A 16,977-nucleotide genomic window follows, 5' to 3' on the forward strand; every position below is an offset into this window, starting at 1 on the left:
ATAAATTTATATACATTTGTTTTTTGGATTTGTTATGACTATTATTTTATATTTAGACCATTACTATTAGTGTGATATTTAGACCAAAGCTTGATAATGAGATCCAAAGTGGTTATGAAGAGTGCCTAAATTCTGATGTAATACAAATCATGGTCGATCAAATTGTAGAGGATAAGAATTCTTTCATTAATCAAGTTGGTACAAATAAACGGATTTATTTGTTCTTAAATTACCTATGTATAATATGTACGTTCACGGTATACATTTAATAATTGGTACCTACATTCAACAGGTTTACAGGACCAATCCATTTCTTCAAGAGCAAATCAAAGTATTTGAAGCCAATAAAGTATTTTATTCATTGATATATGATAGAACAAAAATAATTTCTGCTGCATGCTTTGTACAATTCCTTAATCTAAAATCAAAAGAATATTTTGGGTATTGTATTATTTGAAGTAATATCAAAAATTAAAATAACTGATAAATATTTATTAACACCTAACAATAAGTATTTCATTATTGTTACCCGCTGTTGGTATTTTACATTATATATACGGTGTATTAATACCCATAAAACTATATAAGTACATCGTACATAATATTTTCTAAATTAAAAATGAATACATAATATTATGTTAGGAAATAAGTCCTTTAAAATATAATAATATAATAGATAGGTACTAATATTGATTATTGAGTATAATCATATATTATACCTAGGTATTACAAAATGAGAATAATACTTAAAAGTTATTACATAATAGCCAATAAAAATAATCTTTTCCAAGTTAATTTGTTGTTTTTTAAAAAAAATAATTTTATATAAGTAGGTAGTTCGATAAAGTATTTATGTCTTATTATACAACTACATTTTTATAAAACTATGTACTTTTTTATAAGTATTTTTAATTTTTTAAATTTCATAATGAACAGTAGAATATATTTGATGTTTTATCATTGGATATTGAACAAATAGTACTTGATAACTGATAAGTAAGCATTTTAAATTTAGATATGTGGAATAGTAGACCATAACTTTTGCCGGGTATACGCCTTTGCTATTTTACTATTTTCATGTAAGTAGGAAGAGTAGAGGTACCTACTTTAAATATATAAAAAGTATTTAACTATATTTATTCGTTGATATTTTTAGGCAAGTAGTTTTAAATTTATTAAAAAGAGCTGATAATGAAACATTAACAATAATATTTTTCTTTGAAATAAAAATAATATATTGTTGTAAAAAGTTTCCTACTGATTATTTACTAGGTATTCAAATTGTATAAAAACAAATTTTTTTAATCAACAATTTTATAAGTTATACATTTCTATAATCATTGTACCCTATCAGTGTGGATTGATTTCCCGGATTAGGTATGCTATGAATAATAATATAATACTAATAAATATGCAACGGATTATCACGTGTCTCGAGTAGTATTATATTATATTGTTGTGCAATGCAGAATATTAATTAAGTCTAAAATAAATAACTGTTTATTAAAATATATTATCGTCCAAGAATTCGTTCGTTCCTATAGTCCGTCCTGCCACGAATCGTTATATCCGCGGTTGCAGGCACGATATACGCACGTATAATAACAGAAACACTACACCTATAAGTGATACTATAATAATATATTATTATATCCGTCGCCGTCCTGTTATAATGTTATAGATTCTGCACGGAATCGTTGAAGCTGAGTCTCGTGTGTCCGACAACGAAACCGAACATCGTCTTGTTCAGCGATCGAATAGATTTTGGCGAACGGTCCATAGACGTCCGTCACAACGAATGGCTGTTCGTACGGAACGTGACAACGCGCCCTGTGCCGTTGAAGGTTTCGCCGCCGAGCCCGGTCGGACCTTTTTTCTGCGCATTCGTAATCATAAATATTATTATCATCCGTTATATAATATATTATGTCGATGTGTCGACATATTGTACGCTATGAAATTGATGGACGGAGGGTAATTTTTTTTCTCCTATTATTATCTCATCAGGCTCTGAACGGCGAACAGCTATTATATCCCGACCGCACGTTGCCGATCAACATTTCATTCGTGCCCGAACACGAGGCGGCGGTGAGTATACTGCGAGCGACTTTAGTTCCGCACTGTATGATAATATTATTAATTATTATTGTTAAGCGGAAATACTTTGTACACACTTCTCATAAAATAATAACGTTTTAATGTCTGGAGGTTAGGTTAAACCTATACAAAGACAATATATTATTGCCATTGCGTATTGCCACTTGCAACATAATAATATACATATTATGTATATACAAAACGGTGTATCATGAAGATACGCCATAATCAAATTTCAAATGTGAAATCTTCAGACGTTCTTGATACGCCCTGTACATAATATAATTATACACTAAACCGTATACGCTCGCTGCAAAATCCGTTGCATTTCACCATTTTCACGGGTGCCTAAAACATACATATTTGTGTCCGCGAAAAGGTTAACGAAATGTTGGAGTTGAGTTCCGAAACGATGCGGTTACAGGTCATGGTGTCCGGTAGCGGTCGCGGGCCATCGTGCACAATTACACCCGACGACATGTTCAACGTAATACAAACTATGCGAAAAAACGCGACCAAAGCGTTTATTTTTCGGGTAATAATCATTGATGGTTTGCATGCATAACTATTTTATATCGATTTCGTAGATTTTCTGTAATATTGAAATATAACATAAGTAGTAGTTGTATAGTATAATTAGGGCCCAGAAATGTATGTATTTCCAGTTTTTACTGAGTACCTACTACTTACATCAAAAAATTACTGGATCAGCTACTAATTCTTAACGTAAAAAAAAAATGCATATTAAGTGTATATTTGCTATTGATAGTTTTTAATGCATGAACCCTAATATTATAACGTAGATACATTTTCCTTTTTATTTTTATTACATTTTTCATATTATCTAGAAATTTTTTAATTAATTTTTTTATTAATAATACCTTTATTAATAATCTTATGGGGGACGGAGTGGCCGAGCGGACTAAGGCGTCGGTTCGACGCGCACCGTCGCCGGTTCAAACCTCGGCCACGGGTGGCACTTCTCTTCTGGCAGTCACGGTGTCTGGATGAGAGGGAGGCCGCCATCCCCCACCCGGGCATGGCGACACCTACGGGCACCCACTTGAAAATTCTGCCAAACTAAAACACACAAGTTTAAAACCTACAGTACCCTCTTCCACAGTTAAAAACCACCCGATGGCCTAAGTTGCCGCGGGTTAATTAATGAAAAAAAAATAATAATCTTATATTATATTAATATACATATACACATTACGGCATCATAACAAAAAAATACACGAAATCAGTGGCGGATTAAGTAATTTGCCGCCTACAAGCAGGGCATTTGCCGCCCTTTCATTTTATACTTAAGACAAAATACATATAGAAATACATTGTTAGTTTAATAATTCTTTATTATATTAAATTTAATACAATCGTCAAATATTATTAAAATATTATAAATATTATATAATAAATTTATTAAAATATTTTTGTTCGGCTTTTTAAGTTAGCGAATGTTTCGATTAAGTCTTGAAAATCAATTGTCGACACTAATTCAGATTCAATGCAAAGGAGAGCCAAATTATTTAATCGATTTTCGCCAATTGTAGATCTCAAATACGTTTTGGTTCTTTTGAGACACGAAAACGATCTCTCTGCTGAACAATTAGTAACCGCCATACAGGAATATATTCTCAAAGCGATGCTTACATTCGGAAATAATTCTTCTAAATTTTGATTCCTAAAAAATGTAAACAAACTTTGATGTTGTTGTTTTTTTTCTGTTGCATTTTGCATATAAGTTTTGAAATATATGCATTCTTGAGTAAATGTGGTTTCGTCAATGTCCGTTTCATAAAACTGTTGGAGTTTGTTGGCTCCTTGGACAATATCATCGGTATCAATTGACTTATTGTCTATGTTGATCAAAAATTTGAATTTATCGTAAATATTTTCATACCCAGAATGTCTCATTTCCAGTTGTTTTCTGAGTTACTTCATTTGCTCTAGAACTACATTCGTCTAGTTCATATCGGCTATCGCCATAATGTATAATATGTGTATTGTGTAATCATATATATTTAATATAAACCGTTTCCGGGAAAAACATAGATTCGCTAATAATAACAATTCTAGTAATAACAATTCTAGTCACCAAAACCATTTCAGTATTTTACTGAGTTAATAACATAGTTGCTAATACTCATCTTATAAAACGTTATAATATAATTTTATAAATACATTTTTTTTGTTAAGTGCGGCAAATTTGCCGCCCTAACAAATTTGCCGCTCCAATCACCTGATTGTTTTGCCTGTAGGGTAACCCGACGCTGCACGAAATACAGTTACGCCTGCAATATGGTGAGGCTAGCATTTCTCCAGATCCGCCTTTCTTGAAATTTGATTTCCTAGAGTTGGGTATTAGGAAAAACGCGGGACCAAGTAGAATTAACAGCACTAACGTAGCACATTCGAATGAAAAAAAACACTTGAAAATTCCAATATGGTGGGGCAGGCAGGGGAAATGGACCTCAATGATATTATGTACCTAGTTACTTATTTCCGTATGTGTGCATACACTTTTACTTATATTATACATGTCACAATATGATTGTATTGAGATGTGCTTATAATACAAACAACAATTTTTTTTTGAGAGGGAGAGAGAGGGGGCAAGTAAAATGCACAAAAATGTCATCTCCCCCTAAAAACATGACCAAATTATGCAACCAAATTGAACATATTACAACTTTACTGTAATATAATAGATATTATGATGAAAAAAAAATCAAAAAGTCAATATTATAATATTATATGTTATAGATTTATTTGGGCTATCCATAATTATTATCGAATATTCTTATAAATTCAAAATGATCAACCAATGCTATTTTAATAATACATAGCATACGTATAGGTGACAAACACCAGTGGAACGAACGTGCGGTTCAACGTGCAAATGGAATGGACGAGGGAGCTATCGGAGCCAATGGTCGACGACGAAGTGTTCGAGTTCATAGAAACGCTCCGAATGTTGGAGGGGTCAGACCCGGAGCAGCGTGCGGCAATGGCGTCGTTGTTTGATGGAGCGGAATGGGCCGAGGAATCCGCCGTCGCTGGTGAAGGTGCGTTTGACCTGGGAAACGGTGGCCGGCCACTGTGGTTTCGTTTGGACCCGACAGAGTCGCGGTACGTTCAGGTGACTTTAACGCTTCCTCGGTACAACCGACAACTAGACAAAGATAAAGACGGCGACAGCGACGACGAGTCGTTAGAGTCACCGGACGGAAGCGAAGAGGAGGTGATAAAATCACCTGACGACGGTTTTGGGACGGAGTCAGCCGAACCGGGCCGAGAGTTTAATCGTAACGATGACGGTCGAACAGCCACTGACAAGCGTCGCGTCTACGCAGCAAAGTTCAACGTGCATGTAGGCCATTTGGTGCTCAGACAGTTCTACGTGTTTGGTTTCGTAGACGTGGATACAACCGTGGACTCCTAGAGTCAATTTCGATTATTGTTATTGTTTTTGTTGGTGTAGTACAATATTAGACAATTATATTCATACGCTATGTATTATGTTATCGAGCTTATTAGACACCGTGGTAATATGGCCTAACCTAAGTCGGAACTGATTATAACGTGTACCCTGCAGGCTTCTACGTCATATTTCAGCAAACGTAAACTGAATGAAACAAATTGCCTGTAAATGTTATAATATGTGATGAAATAATTTTATACTTGTTACTTGTAACTTTACTTAAATTATGGATTTGTCATTTTTCGAATAATCAAAGACGTTATACTAAAAAAATACTGATAAGAAATTCCGATATCAAAGCAGGCAAAGAGCGTTTAAAAAACTATATAACAATTTTAAAGAAATTTAAAACAACTGAAATCACTTTAAGTTAGGTTTGGTAAATAGGTATTAGTTGTATCCTTTTTAGGTAATTCGTTGTGGCTGTGGTGACGATGCATCGTCATGATGCTATTTCACTATACAAGAAAGGTCGATTCGTGGTAGGGCTAGTAAAATGTCGCGTTAGTCTGAAGATATACATACCACATTGTTTTCGATGCCATAACTTTGACCATTTCGGAATCTTCTGCAAAGGTAAGGACCGGTCACCGGTAAGATTTCTGCGGTGGTGGCTGGAGGGGGGGGGGGTGAAATGACTAACGTCAAAACCCAGTTCAGAGTTCTCGATTTAAAAATCGCAAGCTTTTAGCTTATTGGAGGGTTGAAATCATATATATATATATATATATACATATATTATATACATTGTAATCGATATATTAAATATTGTAAGATGTTATGTTGTATGTACTAAAATAAATTATTTGTAAAAATAAATTGTTATTATTATTATTATATAAAAATGAAAAAAAGTTATTCGTACCCCATGGAGGTATTATTTTCCTACAAATGATTAATATTTACCAAAAAAAAGTTTAAATTCCAATGTTGGGGAAGGGGGAGGCTACTTTAATATATCTCGATTTCCGGTTTTTGCATACAACTTTTTTGTTGTTGGAAATTGTAATGTTACGTATGCGTATATAGGTATGTACTATGCATCATACGCTACAGTGTTACTATATGTATAATGTATATCATACTAAAACGTTGCCAGAACCATTATGTAAAACTTTTTCAAAAGTATAGAATGATATTTTAGTCGTCATATAGATATTAGTTAATAAATCTTGTCAAAATGTCAAAAAAAAAACACTTTCATCTTAAAATTGATATTATGTTCTATTTTTATCAAAATTATAATATCTTCGTAGAATAACACTTTAATGCATTCGAAATTAAACGCAAAAAGCGATAAAACGTCATAAAAAAAAACAATCAATCATCAATATTTTATTAGTATTTGTTCAATTCATAAAAAGAAAGTGGGAAAGTTGGTACCATTCTGCTGCAGTATAGTATAGGTGTCAAAAGGGTCACTGTAGTGGATGTATTATACTTGAATTCAATGATATAAAATCATTATATACAAAAAACGATTCTGAGCGAAGTCTGTCATTGAGCCTATATTACTAGGCTATATCATATTTTTAAATTACGACAAAATAACTAAGATCGGTTTTTTTCTTTTAAATTATAAATTTTGTTCAAATATCAACTTAAAATACCAATACCAATAAAAAAAAACTTTGCTTACTTATGTAAGTAATATTTATATATATGTATATATATTTCATTAGATTTTTTAGTGACGATATCAATCCTTAGCTATAAAAATTATAAATTTGTAACTATACAAGATAATAACAAATGTTAAAAATGTTGACGAATTTTTTTAGATTTTAAATTTTGAATACTTATAAATAATTCGTACATACGTATATTTAAAATTTTTTAACTGTTTTTATAACAATTCATTAGAAACATTGTATTACATTTTCAAGCTGTTTGACCCCAAAAAAAAACTAAAAAATAGTCGTACAAGATATTTTTTATCTACAGGGAAAATTGAGGAATCATAGATTTTTTTTATTGTTGATTTTCGTTTCCATAGGCAATACATACACAAAGCATAATAACCCAAAATTGGTTAGAAAACAAAAATGTCAGCCAAAAAATGTTTATAGACAGAATCAAAAACTATAACGACAAACCTCGTAACATTTTAAAAACATTATAAATCATTATAATATATGCCATAATATTTTTGTTTTGAATAGAAACTGTACCAAATTTATTTCATTTTCTATTGATTTGTCACTTTTTAAATAGCCTAAACATAGTTGTAACGATTATTGTACCTATATCATATAAAATAACTAAAATATAACATAAAAATATCATATTTGTGCATGAATAAATTATATAATAATATTATGTTAAATTATTTTTATTTGGAACTTCAAGCAGGTATTGTATCACAAATAAAATGGTGATGCACTATTCTCGGTCCAGCATAGTGCAATTTATAGCCTGTGCTCTGTAGTCAAAATCTACAGGTGTATATTATTAGGTAGTTTAAATTTAAAAACAATGATAAATCTAATTGAAAAACGGAAGAGAAATCAGAGCTCATCAGTATATAATGTCTAGAGTTTTAATATTTTAAGTGTACTATAGAATATGTATAGCTAAACAAAATGATAATAATATTGTAAATCAAGATTTTAGAGACATTTTAAATAAACCATTTACTCAAACTGTCAAACATCATTTATAAACCTTTAAAGAACACATTTTACCTGCAAAATATTAAATATAGGTAGGTAATATAATTTTAAATGTTTTGCTAACCAACCCATATTTTTGATATTAATATATCTGACCTTGACTCCCGTTTAAACTTACCTTCCTATTTAACACGACTGTGTCATTCAAATTTTGTGTGACTTAAATGACTATATTGTTAGTTCATTTGTAATCCCGGCAAATTTGCTAATTTTCTTACACACCATTCAAAAGACTGTATTCATTAATAATTAAATTTGTATATAATAGATAAATATTCTAGGTGAACGCCGTAATATATGTGTCACTGTTAAACGTGAACGTATATTAAATAACTGATAACTATGATTGTGAAGAAAAATAATAATTTAATGTGTGCCAACAAAGTATTTTAACAATATTTTTGTGTCCGTATTTTAATGAATGATAAAATGGTTTATTCGATGATATTTAAACTTTAAAGAGTGATTAGGTACATTTCAAATCAAACCATTCAACCGCATCATTAGATGTTTACGCAAATTTAATTCGACTGGCAAAAAAATACAACAACAACTTAATACTGAATAAACGTGGACATTATAATAGAACTACCTATTTAATTTAAAACATCAGATAAATTAATTACAATTTATAGCCCATAAACAATTAGCATACAATGAAAATAAAGAAAAAAAATAATGCTAGGTGTATTTAGCATTTTAAACTATATTATATAATTTTTTTTATAACTAATAATAATTATAATTTGGTTTTAATTTACTTGGTTTTAGAATAAATGAATGGATTTATTGTAAAAATGTACACACAATTAGATTTGCATGATTTTTTCTGCTAAAACTATCATAAAATTACTGTATATAAGTTAATTAGTGTAGCTATTCAATTTTAAAAAAAATTGTTCATTTGTAAAAATAGGGACTGGATATCAATACAAATTGTATTTTTTAGGAGTACTCTAGTACAATGTACATTCCAAGTACACAATTCGATTCAAGTCACAGATATTTCAAAATTAAAATTGAAGTTGTTTCTATAACTAGTAATTTGGATTTTAGGTAGTTTTGTTAATTTATAAACATATTTATAAATTGTTTTAAGTTTATAGTGTGTTCAAATTAAGTAATTCAAAATGTTATTTCCAGAAATTTAATGGTAGGATCAAACCTAGATAAGTAAGAAATTTGACTAGAAATTTGGTGCTAGGTTTTGATGCAGTGCTAATCAACGGGTATAATAATAGTTGAAACAGTTGAATGTAGAATTATAAATAATTTGAATTTTATATTTTAGTATGTTTAGAATCAATAATACGGCCCTTTGATTATGTTATTCATTATAATAAAAACCATCAACGATTTTTTTGGTAATTTCTAATTTTTGAATCTTAGAATTATTTAACATTCTTAATTATTAAATATTATGCATTTAGTTGACTTTTGGTTGTAATATATATATTAATAGGTCAATTTTCAAGTGCATCTATTTTTGCTATGGTCTAAAGACTATAATTTGGGGCATTTTAAATTACTTTTTTAGTATTTTTTGATAGTTATATAACTACTGCATTTACATCAGGGCTAGAGTTATAAATTATTAGTATCGTACGACACACTCAACAAAATGATTTAATCTACTGTATATTACCAATGATTGCCTACTATAATGTCTAATACTGCATAATAATATTATTATATTAAAATAAATAATATTATAATCAGTGATTAATTGTTTTCGCCTGAAATTGAATGCATAAAGTATTTTATTTATCTTGAGTGTATACAAGTTTGCCTATAGATCAGGCCATGTATAATCGGTATCACATGGCTGTTGAAAGCAGATCGATTTTTTTGTCGTGTGTTCTATGGATGATAAATAAAATATTTCATATCATCTATGGCAATCACCAATTGTCGGCGACGATTACCGATTTTAATAATTTCAAAGAACAAAAAATAAAAAGAAGCACACAATAGACGGACAAGTTCGTTAAGCAGTATAGTATATATTAATATATTATATTATTATAATGTAAGTTATAACACGAACTCGCACATGTCGTTACGTTCAGATAATTTTCAGAAAATACTTAACGTAAGTTTGTTTTAATATTATTTCGGAATTTACATTTCGAAATTTTTATTTATTAAAATTTATTTATTAAAATTTACGTTTTCGAATAATAATTTATTGTTTGTATTAAGTACTTACACCATAAAAGGGAACTAAAATTGTCATTTCCCGTTAAAATAACAAATTTTGTTAGGTGTCTTGTGTATAGGCATAATAAATGTATTTTTGATATTTTTAGACTAAATGTAAATTCCGAAATAATATTAAAACAAACTTACGTCTTTTGAACGGTGCATCACCATCTTCATTGTGACATAATACCACCTGCTTGAAGTTCCAAATGAAAATAATTTAACATATTATTATTATACAATTTATTCATGCGCAAACATGATATTTTTATGTTGTATTTTAATTATTTTATACGATATAGGTGGTACAATAACAGTATCTTAGTCCAACGCAGTCCGTTGTCCGTGCCCATCAGTTATCACGGGCCTCGTATCAGCAAAATATGGCAAGCGCGGTTTAAGATAGTACTATCTTAAATCGTGGTGCCAAGTGCAGCTGATCTTTGTTGCTTGTTTAACGAGTCGGTCAATTATTTTTCGCCGACATAGTTTGTCCTGTGATTATCATTGTGAATGTAAAATAATTGCAATACATCGTTGTGTACGTGCGGCGGCGGCCCCGTAATTATTGTCCATTTATTCTTATCGTTCTTCGATTGTGCACCGAACAGAAAAATAATTCAACCGGCAGGCACACGGACGCATTATCCACGATGAGGGCGTGTCAGTTGTTCAAAACGCTTCATATCAAGCCAGCGCTTGTGACCGGTTTCGAACACGGCGGCGGCTGCTCGACTTTGAGGCTGCCCTCGATCTCTATCAGAAGATCTATGGTGAGTTGTATGTTGCGTTTGCATCTCGTCCTGTCCATCGTTTCAATCACTATAGTTACCTGCATTGCCTTTAACGCCGGATTTGTGTGTCGGAAAAAAAAAAAGGAAAATCGCCGTTTAATACTACCTAGGCATTTGTGTTTTACAATGTTTAAGGCTTCCAAGTGCGATGTCGGTGTCCGCAAGGAGTCCGACACGTTTGGTGAATTGGACGTGCCAAGCGATCGTTACTATGGTGCCCAAACGGTGAGGTCGACAATGAACTTTCGTATTGGAGGCGAAAAAGAACAGATGCCGGTATGTTCAGTCTTTGTACATAGTTATTTGATATTAAATATTGAGAATATTTTAATAATATTACATAGCTGGAGGCTCGAATAAATAAGTGCAAGTCTAATAGAATTTTCAAGTTTGCTCAGTAAAGTAATTTAATTGTTACTAAGTAAAAACTAAAATTCCTTTTAATTATCTGTGTTGATGATGCAATTTATTTTTATTAGATTTGTACCTAAACTATATTCTGTTAATTTAATAATCAATTTCAACATCAAATATTGATGTTACATTCAGTTCCTGGCATGTCAAATTATTGAATTTCTAAATATTTTTTTTTTTATAGAATGTCTTTAGTAGTGATTTATTAACTATTGATATTATTCGGTAAACAACTTACAACACATTTTGATTTTGTAAATTTTTTACATTTTCTCAAACTGCTTTAAATTACATTTTTTTATGTTTAAAAATATCATGAGAAATAAGTTGTTAAAAATAATAGGTACTATTAAAGATAAAACTATTTATGTGTTAAAAAAGTTATTTATTTTCTAGCCATCATTATCATAAAATAATTAATATAATATGACTAATTTAAAAAAAATACCTATGTTATGTTCAAATATTGTATAAATATGTACTTAAAGTATTATAAAATATAATTATACTAGATAGTTATAGTTATGAACAAATAATAAACAATGTATGGCCTTAATATTTTGATGCTAATTTATTACTAGAATAATACTTAGGCATATTATGAATATTATTATATTTATGAAAGCTAAACATAATATCACCTGCATTATGTCTTATTACAATTATTCAGTACAGTATTTTAAGTATAAACTTAATTCAATGTGTTATAGGAATACATCTATAAAGATTTTTCTGCAGATTGTTTATAAAATATTTCTCATTTTCTTACATTTAGAACATACTAGTATTCTTGGTGGTAATCTTATTAGAATTCTAAATTGTATTAAACCCAGTATTATTCTTTAAACACCTCTCTCCACTATTTGGGTTTATTTTCTTGTAATTTAAGAATTTGTAAATTATATAGGTTAACTACACCTTATTAGGTGTGTAAGGTATATTTAAGATTTTAATATGTTAACTTTCATATATGTAATTTGTTCAAAATAGATTTACTTAATATGTAATTTTTAGTATCCAGTAATTGTGGCTATGGGCATACTGAAAAAAGCAGCAGCTGAAGTAAATAAAGAATTTGGCCTTGATGCAAAAATTGCTGATGCAATAAGCAAAGCAGCAGATGAAGTAATCAGTGGAAAGCTTTACAATGAAGGACATTTTCCTTTGGTAATATGGCAAACTGGATCTGGTACACAGTCAAATATGAACACAAATGAAGTATGTACAAACCAATTGATTCAATTTTAAGATGCAACAAAAACCTTACAGTTGAATGAAATGTATTTCAGGTGATTAGCAATAGAGCTATTGAAATTCTGGGGGGAGAATTGGGATCAAAAATTCCAGTTCATCCTAATGACCATGTAAATAAAAGTCAGAGTTCCAATGACACTTTTCCAACAGCCATGCACATTGCAGTAGCAATGGAATTAAACAACTTATTGTTACCATCATTAAAACATCTACACAAGGAATTAGATAAAAAGGCAAAAGAATTCTCAGGAATAATAAAAATTGGCCGAACACACACACAAGTAAGAATAATAGTTAATTGATTTTAATACATTTAAAATTATATATACTTGATATTTCTTTATCATGTGGATTCTTTATTTACTAGTGAGCTCTTTCATAATTCAAATCACTATACATTTTTTTTAATTCTAGCTCTAAAGTGTTATGAATAGTTTGACATTAGTTTTCCTGAATAGAAAAGTAAGACACTTCCTAAAAATTTTTGAAAATTACTGATACCTATTGGATACAATTATAAAATACTTACTACTTAATTACTACTATACTACATATTATATATTCATAATTCAATTAAAAATATACAATCTGTACAGCTACATAATTAAAATAAGCTTGCTTTTTTTTTTAACGTTGATTTTACTGTTCTAAAACCAATTAAAAAAAAATATTTTTAGGATTTTTATATAAAATATATTTATCTACATTTATCTAGTCTGAGTATTAAAAATTGAGCATAATTCAAAATTAATAATACACATAAAAATATAGTTTTATGTTATTTCAAATATTAAAGTATAATATTATAATACGTTAAAAATATTGTTTGCTGTATACTAATAGAGTTGTAAATTATTTTTGTTGTAGGATGCTACACCGTTAACTTTAGAACAAGAATTCAGTGGATATGTTAGACAGTTGCATAACGGTATCAAAAGAGTAGAAAATACCTTACCTCATCTGTATGAACTGGGTTTGGGTGGTACAGCTGTCGGAACAGGCTTGAATACTAGAATTGGTTTTGCTGAAAAATGTGCTGAAAAGATTAGTCAGTTGACCAAGTTGCCATTTATAAAATCTCCAAATTTCTTTGAATCTCTGGCTGCTCATGATGCTATGGTAGAGGTATCAGGAGCACTAAATGTACTCTCGTGCAGCTTAATGAAGATTGCTAACGATATCAGGTTCCTTGCGTCTGGACCGAGGAGTGGCTTAGGTGAACTGTCACTACCAGAAAACGAACCAGGGAGCAGTATTATGCCTGGTATTATATAATAATTTTAACTCTTACTAATCATAATATTATTATGATATATTTATCATTATTAAGAGGACATAACACTGGCATTTGTTGTCTCCGTCTAAGAAGTGCAAAACTTAGCAAATGTATGCTAAGCAGATCATGTTTAGCTTTGTTAGTTTAAAAAATAAAGTGAATCTACCTATTATGAAACTTGATGCTAAGAACATTATTAGTGTTCATATGTGGGTTTTTACGATAGTTAAATTTTTGAGTGTATAATATAGCATAAACTAAAAATTATCAAAACTCACTTTAAAATTTAATTATCGTAAAAATTCACATACAAATACAGATAATGCTCTAACCATATCAAGTTTAATAAGATGTCTGATTAAACCTTAAACTAACAAAGCTAAACGTGATCTGCTGAGCCTAAAATTGCTGTTAGGCACTCGTAAGACAGAGACAATAAATATCAGTGTTACGTCCTCTTAAATGTTATTTTATTATTGTAATTTAGGAAAAGTAAATCCTACCCAATGCGAGGCAATGACAATGGTGTGTGCTCAAGTGATGGGTAACCATGTAGCGGTAACGGTTGGTGGCAGCAACGGCCACTTTGAATTGAATGTTTTCAAACCTATGATTGTGTCCAATGTGCTAAGATCTACAAGGCTTTTGGCAGATAGTTGTATGTCATTTACAGATAATTGTGTTGTTGGGATCGAAGCCAATAAGGAGAGAATTTCTCATCTTTTACAAAATTCTCTTATGTTGGTTACTGCCTTGAATCCACATATAGGATACGATAAAGTAAGATAGTCTATGGTTTATAAGCCTAATTTAAATACATAGCAATCAAAATTTATAAATTTAATTAATTTAAATTTCAGGCTGCTAAAATTGCAAAAACAGCGCATAAAAATGGATCGACGCTGAAAGAAACTGCATTACAACTTGGATACTTAACTGAAGAAGAATTTGATAAATGGGTCAGACCAGAAGATATGTTGGGACCCAAATAATTTATTTATTTCAGCATAGGTGTACAATTACTTAAATGTTTTTATCTGTTAATAATGTTAAAAATGTTCTAAATTGATTTGAAAAAAAAATAACAATAAATTGAAATAAATATTTTTTAGTTAATACTGTTTATTATTATTAGAATTTTTCTTTGTCATTACATTTATTTGCACTATATAATCACTTTCAAATTCTGCTATAGAAATATAGTAAACATTTTAACATATTGAAGTACAGCATAATATTATTTGTATTTAAAATTTATCTATTAAGTATTAATGTATGTGTAAATACTACCATTGATTATAAATACTATAGATCGCTCCACTGGCCTGTATGCGATGTGAAGTATTGACAAAAAATGGATGTGGCCGTTGAGAAGCGATGTCGTTGCCTATTAGTTTCTTATGGGCGACGACAGCGCTCCATAACCAAAGCTGGGCAGTAACTAGTTAAAAAGTTAACTTAATAGTTACTTTTTTTGATAACTTTTAACCTAACTAGTTAAAAAAAAATAGAATGTAGATAATAACTTAGTTATTTATTTTTATAAATAATTATAACTTAACTTAGTTATTTTGTTAAAATTAAAGTTATTTGTAAAAAGTTATTTACAAACATTTTCTTGTTATGATTTATGAACTGTATATTTCTGAGAACCGCCAGGATTAATTAAGTAATTTTGTTATTTTGAACACTTTATTATTTCTAATAGTTTGATTGCTACTTTTAATAAACCGATGAGATTAGGACTGTAAAAATATTTTTGAAGAAACATTTTAATATTTTATATTTTAATGTGAACTGTAAATATTTTCTTTTTTATATCAATGTTTTTAATATTTTCCTTCAAATTCAAAAAAGAAACATTTAAAACTGAAAATAATTATTAATTTTGCAAGTTTGCTTTATAACAGAACTAGCAGCAGTAGATTAATTTATATTTTTTGAGTAGAATATGATGATTAAATAGGTACTATATTATACTATATTTTTATTGTATTTTAATGGAAACAAGTGGAAAAAAAATCATATTTCAAGATTCAACTACTATTTGATTGTTTTTAATAAATAAATACTAATATCTAAATTATACTGCAATTATATAATTTTGATCTGCAAGTAAGGTACAGCTATAACAATAATCTAAAACAGTTGTATAATTTATAAAATAATATAGTCTGTGCATTTGTTATTAATTTGTTTTACTTTATACCAAAACTAGTTATTTTCCTACGATGAGATAAAAAAAAACGTTTATGAGTAAGTTAAAGGTATTTAAAAAAAAAAAAAGTAACTTAGTTACTCAAATTCAGTAACTTTTTAAAACTAACTTTAACTTAGCTTAGTTATTTTAATTTTAGGATAACTTAACTTTCACTAGTTAAAAAAATTGGTTAACTTGCCCAGCTTTGTCCATAACGGCCACATCCATTTTTTGTCAAAAATTCACGTCGCATAAATACGGGCCATTGAGCGTATTTATAATCAATGATACTACATATTATCTAAACGAGTCCTTGAGTAGAATTACTTGAACTGGCCTTGTGTTTATTGCTTTCAATGCAGCCAAATATTCTATTAATTATTATTAAATCACATTTTATTAACACTACTCGCATAAGACATAAACTCTATTTATGTTTAAAAGTTTACTTGCTGCAAATCAATTTCTGCCAGGAAGAGATCAATCAACAAAAAGTCCATCACCATCACCAAGGCTACCATCTGCATGCCGGCTAGGTAACTAAGCCTCGTTAATGCGTACAAGTTGGTAGCCAAATGTTTCTT

General features: G+C 29.6%; 2 protein-coding genes across 2 annotated transcripts; both read left to right on the forward strand.

The window, feature by feature from the left end:
* Positions 1–104: 104 nt before the first annotated feature.
* On the forward strand, positions 105–5,542 carry LOC132946145 (uncharacterized). The gene is made up of 6 exons (XM_061015988.1): positions 105–194; positions 293–441; positions 1,682–1,886; positions 2,008–2,088; positions 2,477–2,632; positions 4,958–5,542. Exons 1-6 carry the CDS (start codon positions 150–152, stop codon positions 5,540–5,542), a joined length of 1,221 nt encoding a protein of 406 aa, XP_060871971.1. The 5' UTR covers positions 105–149.
* Positions 5,543–10,886: 5,344 nt separating this feature from the next.
* On the forward strand, positions 10,887–15,309 carry LOC132947830 (fumarate hydratase, mitochondrial-like). The gene is made up of 7 exons (XM_061018058.1): positions 10,887–11,228; positions 11,385–11,525; positions 12,678–12,881; positions 12,953–13,198; positions 13,785–14,181; positions 14,681–14,973; positions 15,054–15,309. Exons 1-7 carry the CDS (start codon positions 11,109–11,111, stop codon positions 15,183–15,185), a joined length of 1,533 nt encoding a protein of 510 aa, XP_060874041.1. The 5' UTR covers positions 10,887–11,108; the 3' UTR covers positions 15,186–15,309.
* The last annotated feature ends 1,668 nt before the right edge of the window (positions 15,310–16,977 follow it).

The sequence above is a fragment of the Metopolophium dirhodum genome, chromosome 6 (genome assembly GCF_019925205.1).
Source record: "Metopolophium dirhodum isolate CAU chromosome 6, ASM1992520v1, whole genome shotgun sequence".
Taxonomy (NCBI): domain Eukaryota; kingdom Metazoa; phylum Arthropoda; class Insecta; order Hemiptera; family Aphididae; genus Metopolophium; species Metopolophium dirhodum.

Excerpts from the sequence above, each read along its gene's own strand:
- LOC132946145 (XM_061015988.1), top strand. The coding sequence starts at position 150 with ATGGTCGATCAAATTGTAGAGGATAAGAATTCTTTCATTAATCAA. Across the intron at positions 195-292 it reads AGAATTCTTTCATTAATCAA|GTTTACAGGACCAATCCATT; the intron begins GTTGGTACAAAT and ends TACATTCAACAG. Across the intron at positions 1,887-2,007 it reads GACCTTTTTTCTGCGCATTC|GCTCTGAACGGCGAACAGCT; the intron begins GTAATCATAAAT and ends TTATCTCATCAG.
- LOC132947830 (XM_061018058.1), top strand. The coding sequence starts at position 11,109 with ATGAGGGCGTGTCAGTTGTTCAAAACGCTTCATATCAAGCCAGCGCTT. Across the intron at positions 13,199-13,784 it reads TTGGCCGAACACACACACAA|GATGCTACACCGTTAACTTT; the intron begins GTAAGAATAATA and ends TTTTTGTTGTAG. Across the intron at positions 14,974-15,053 it reads CACATATAGGATACGATAAA|GCTGCTAAAATTGCAAAAAC; the intron begins GTAAGATAGTCT and ends TTTAAATTTCAG.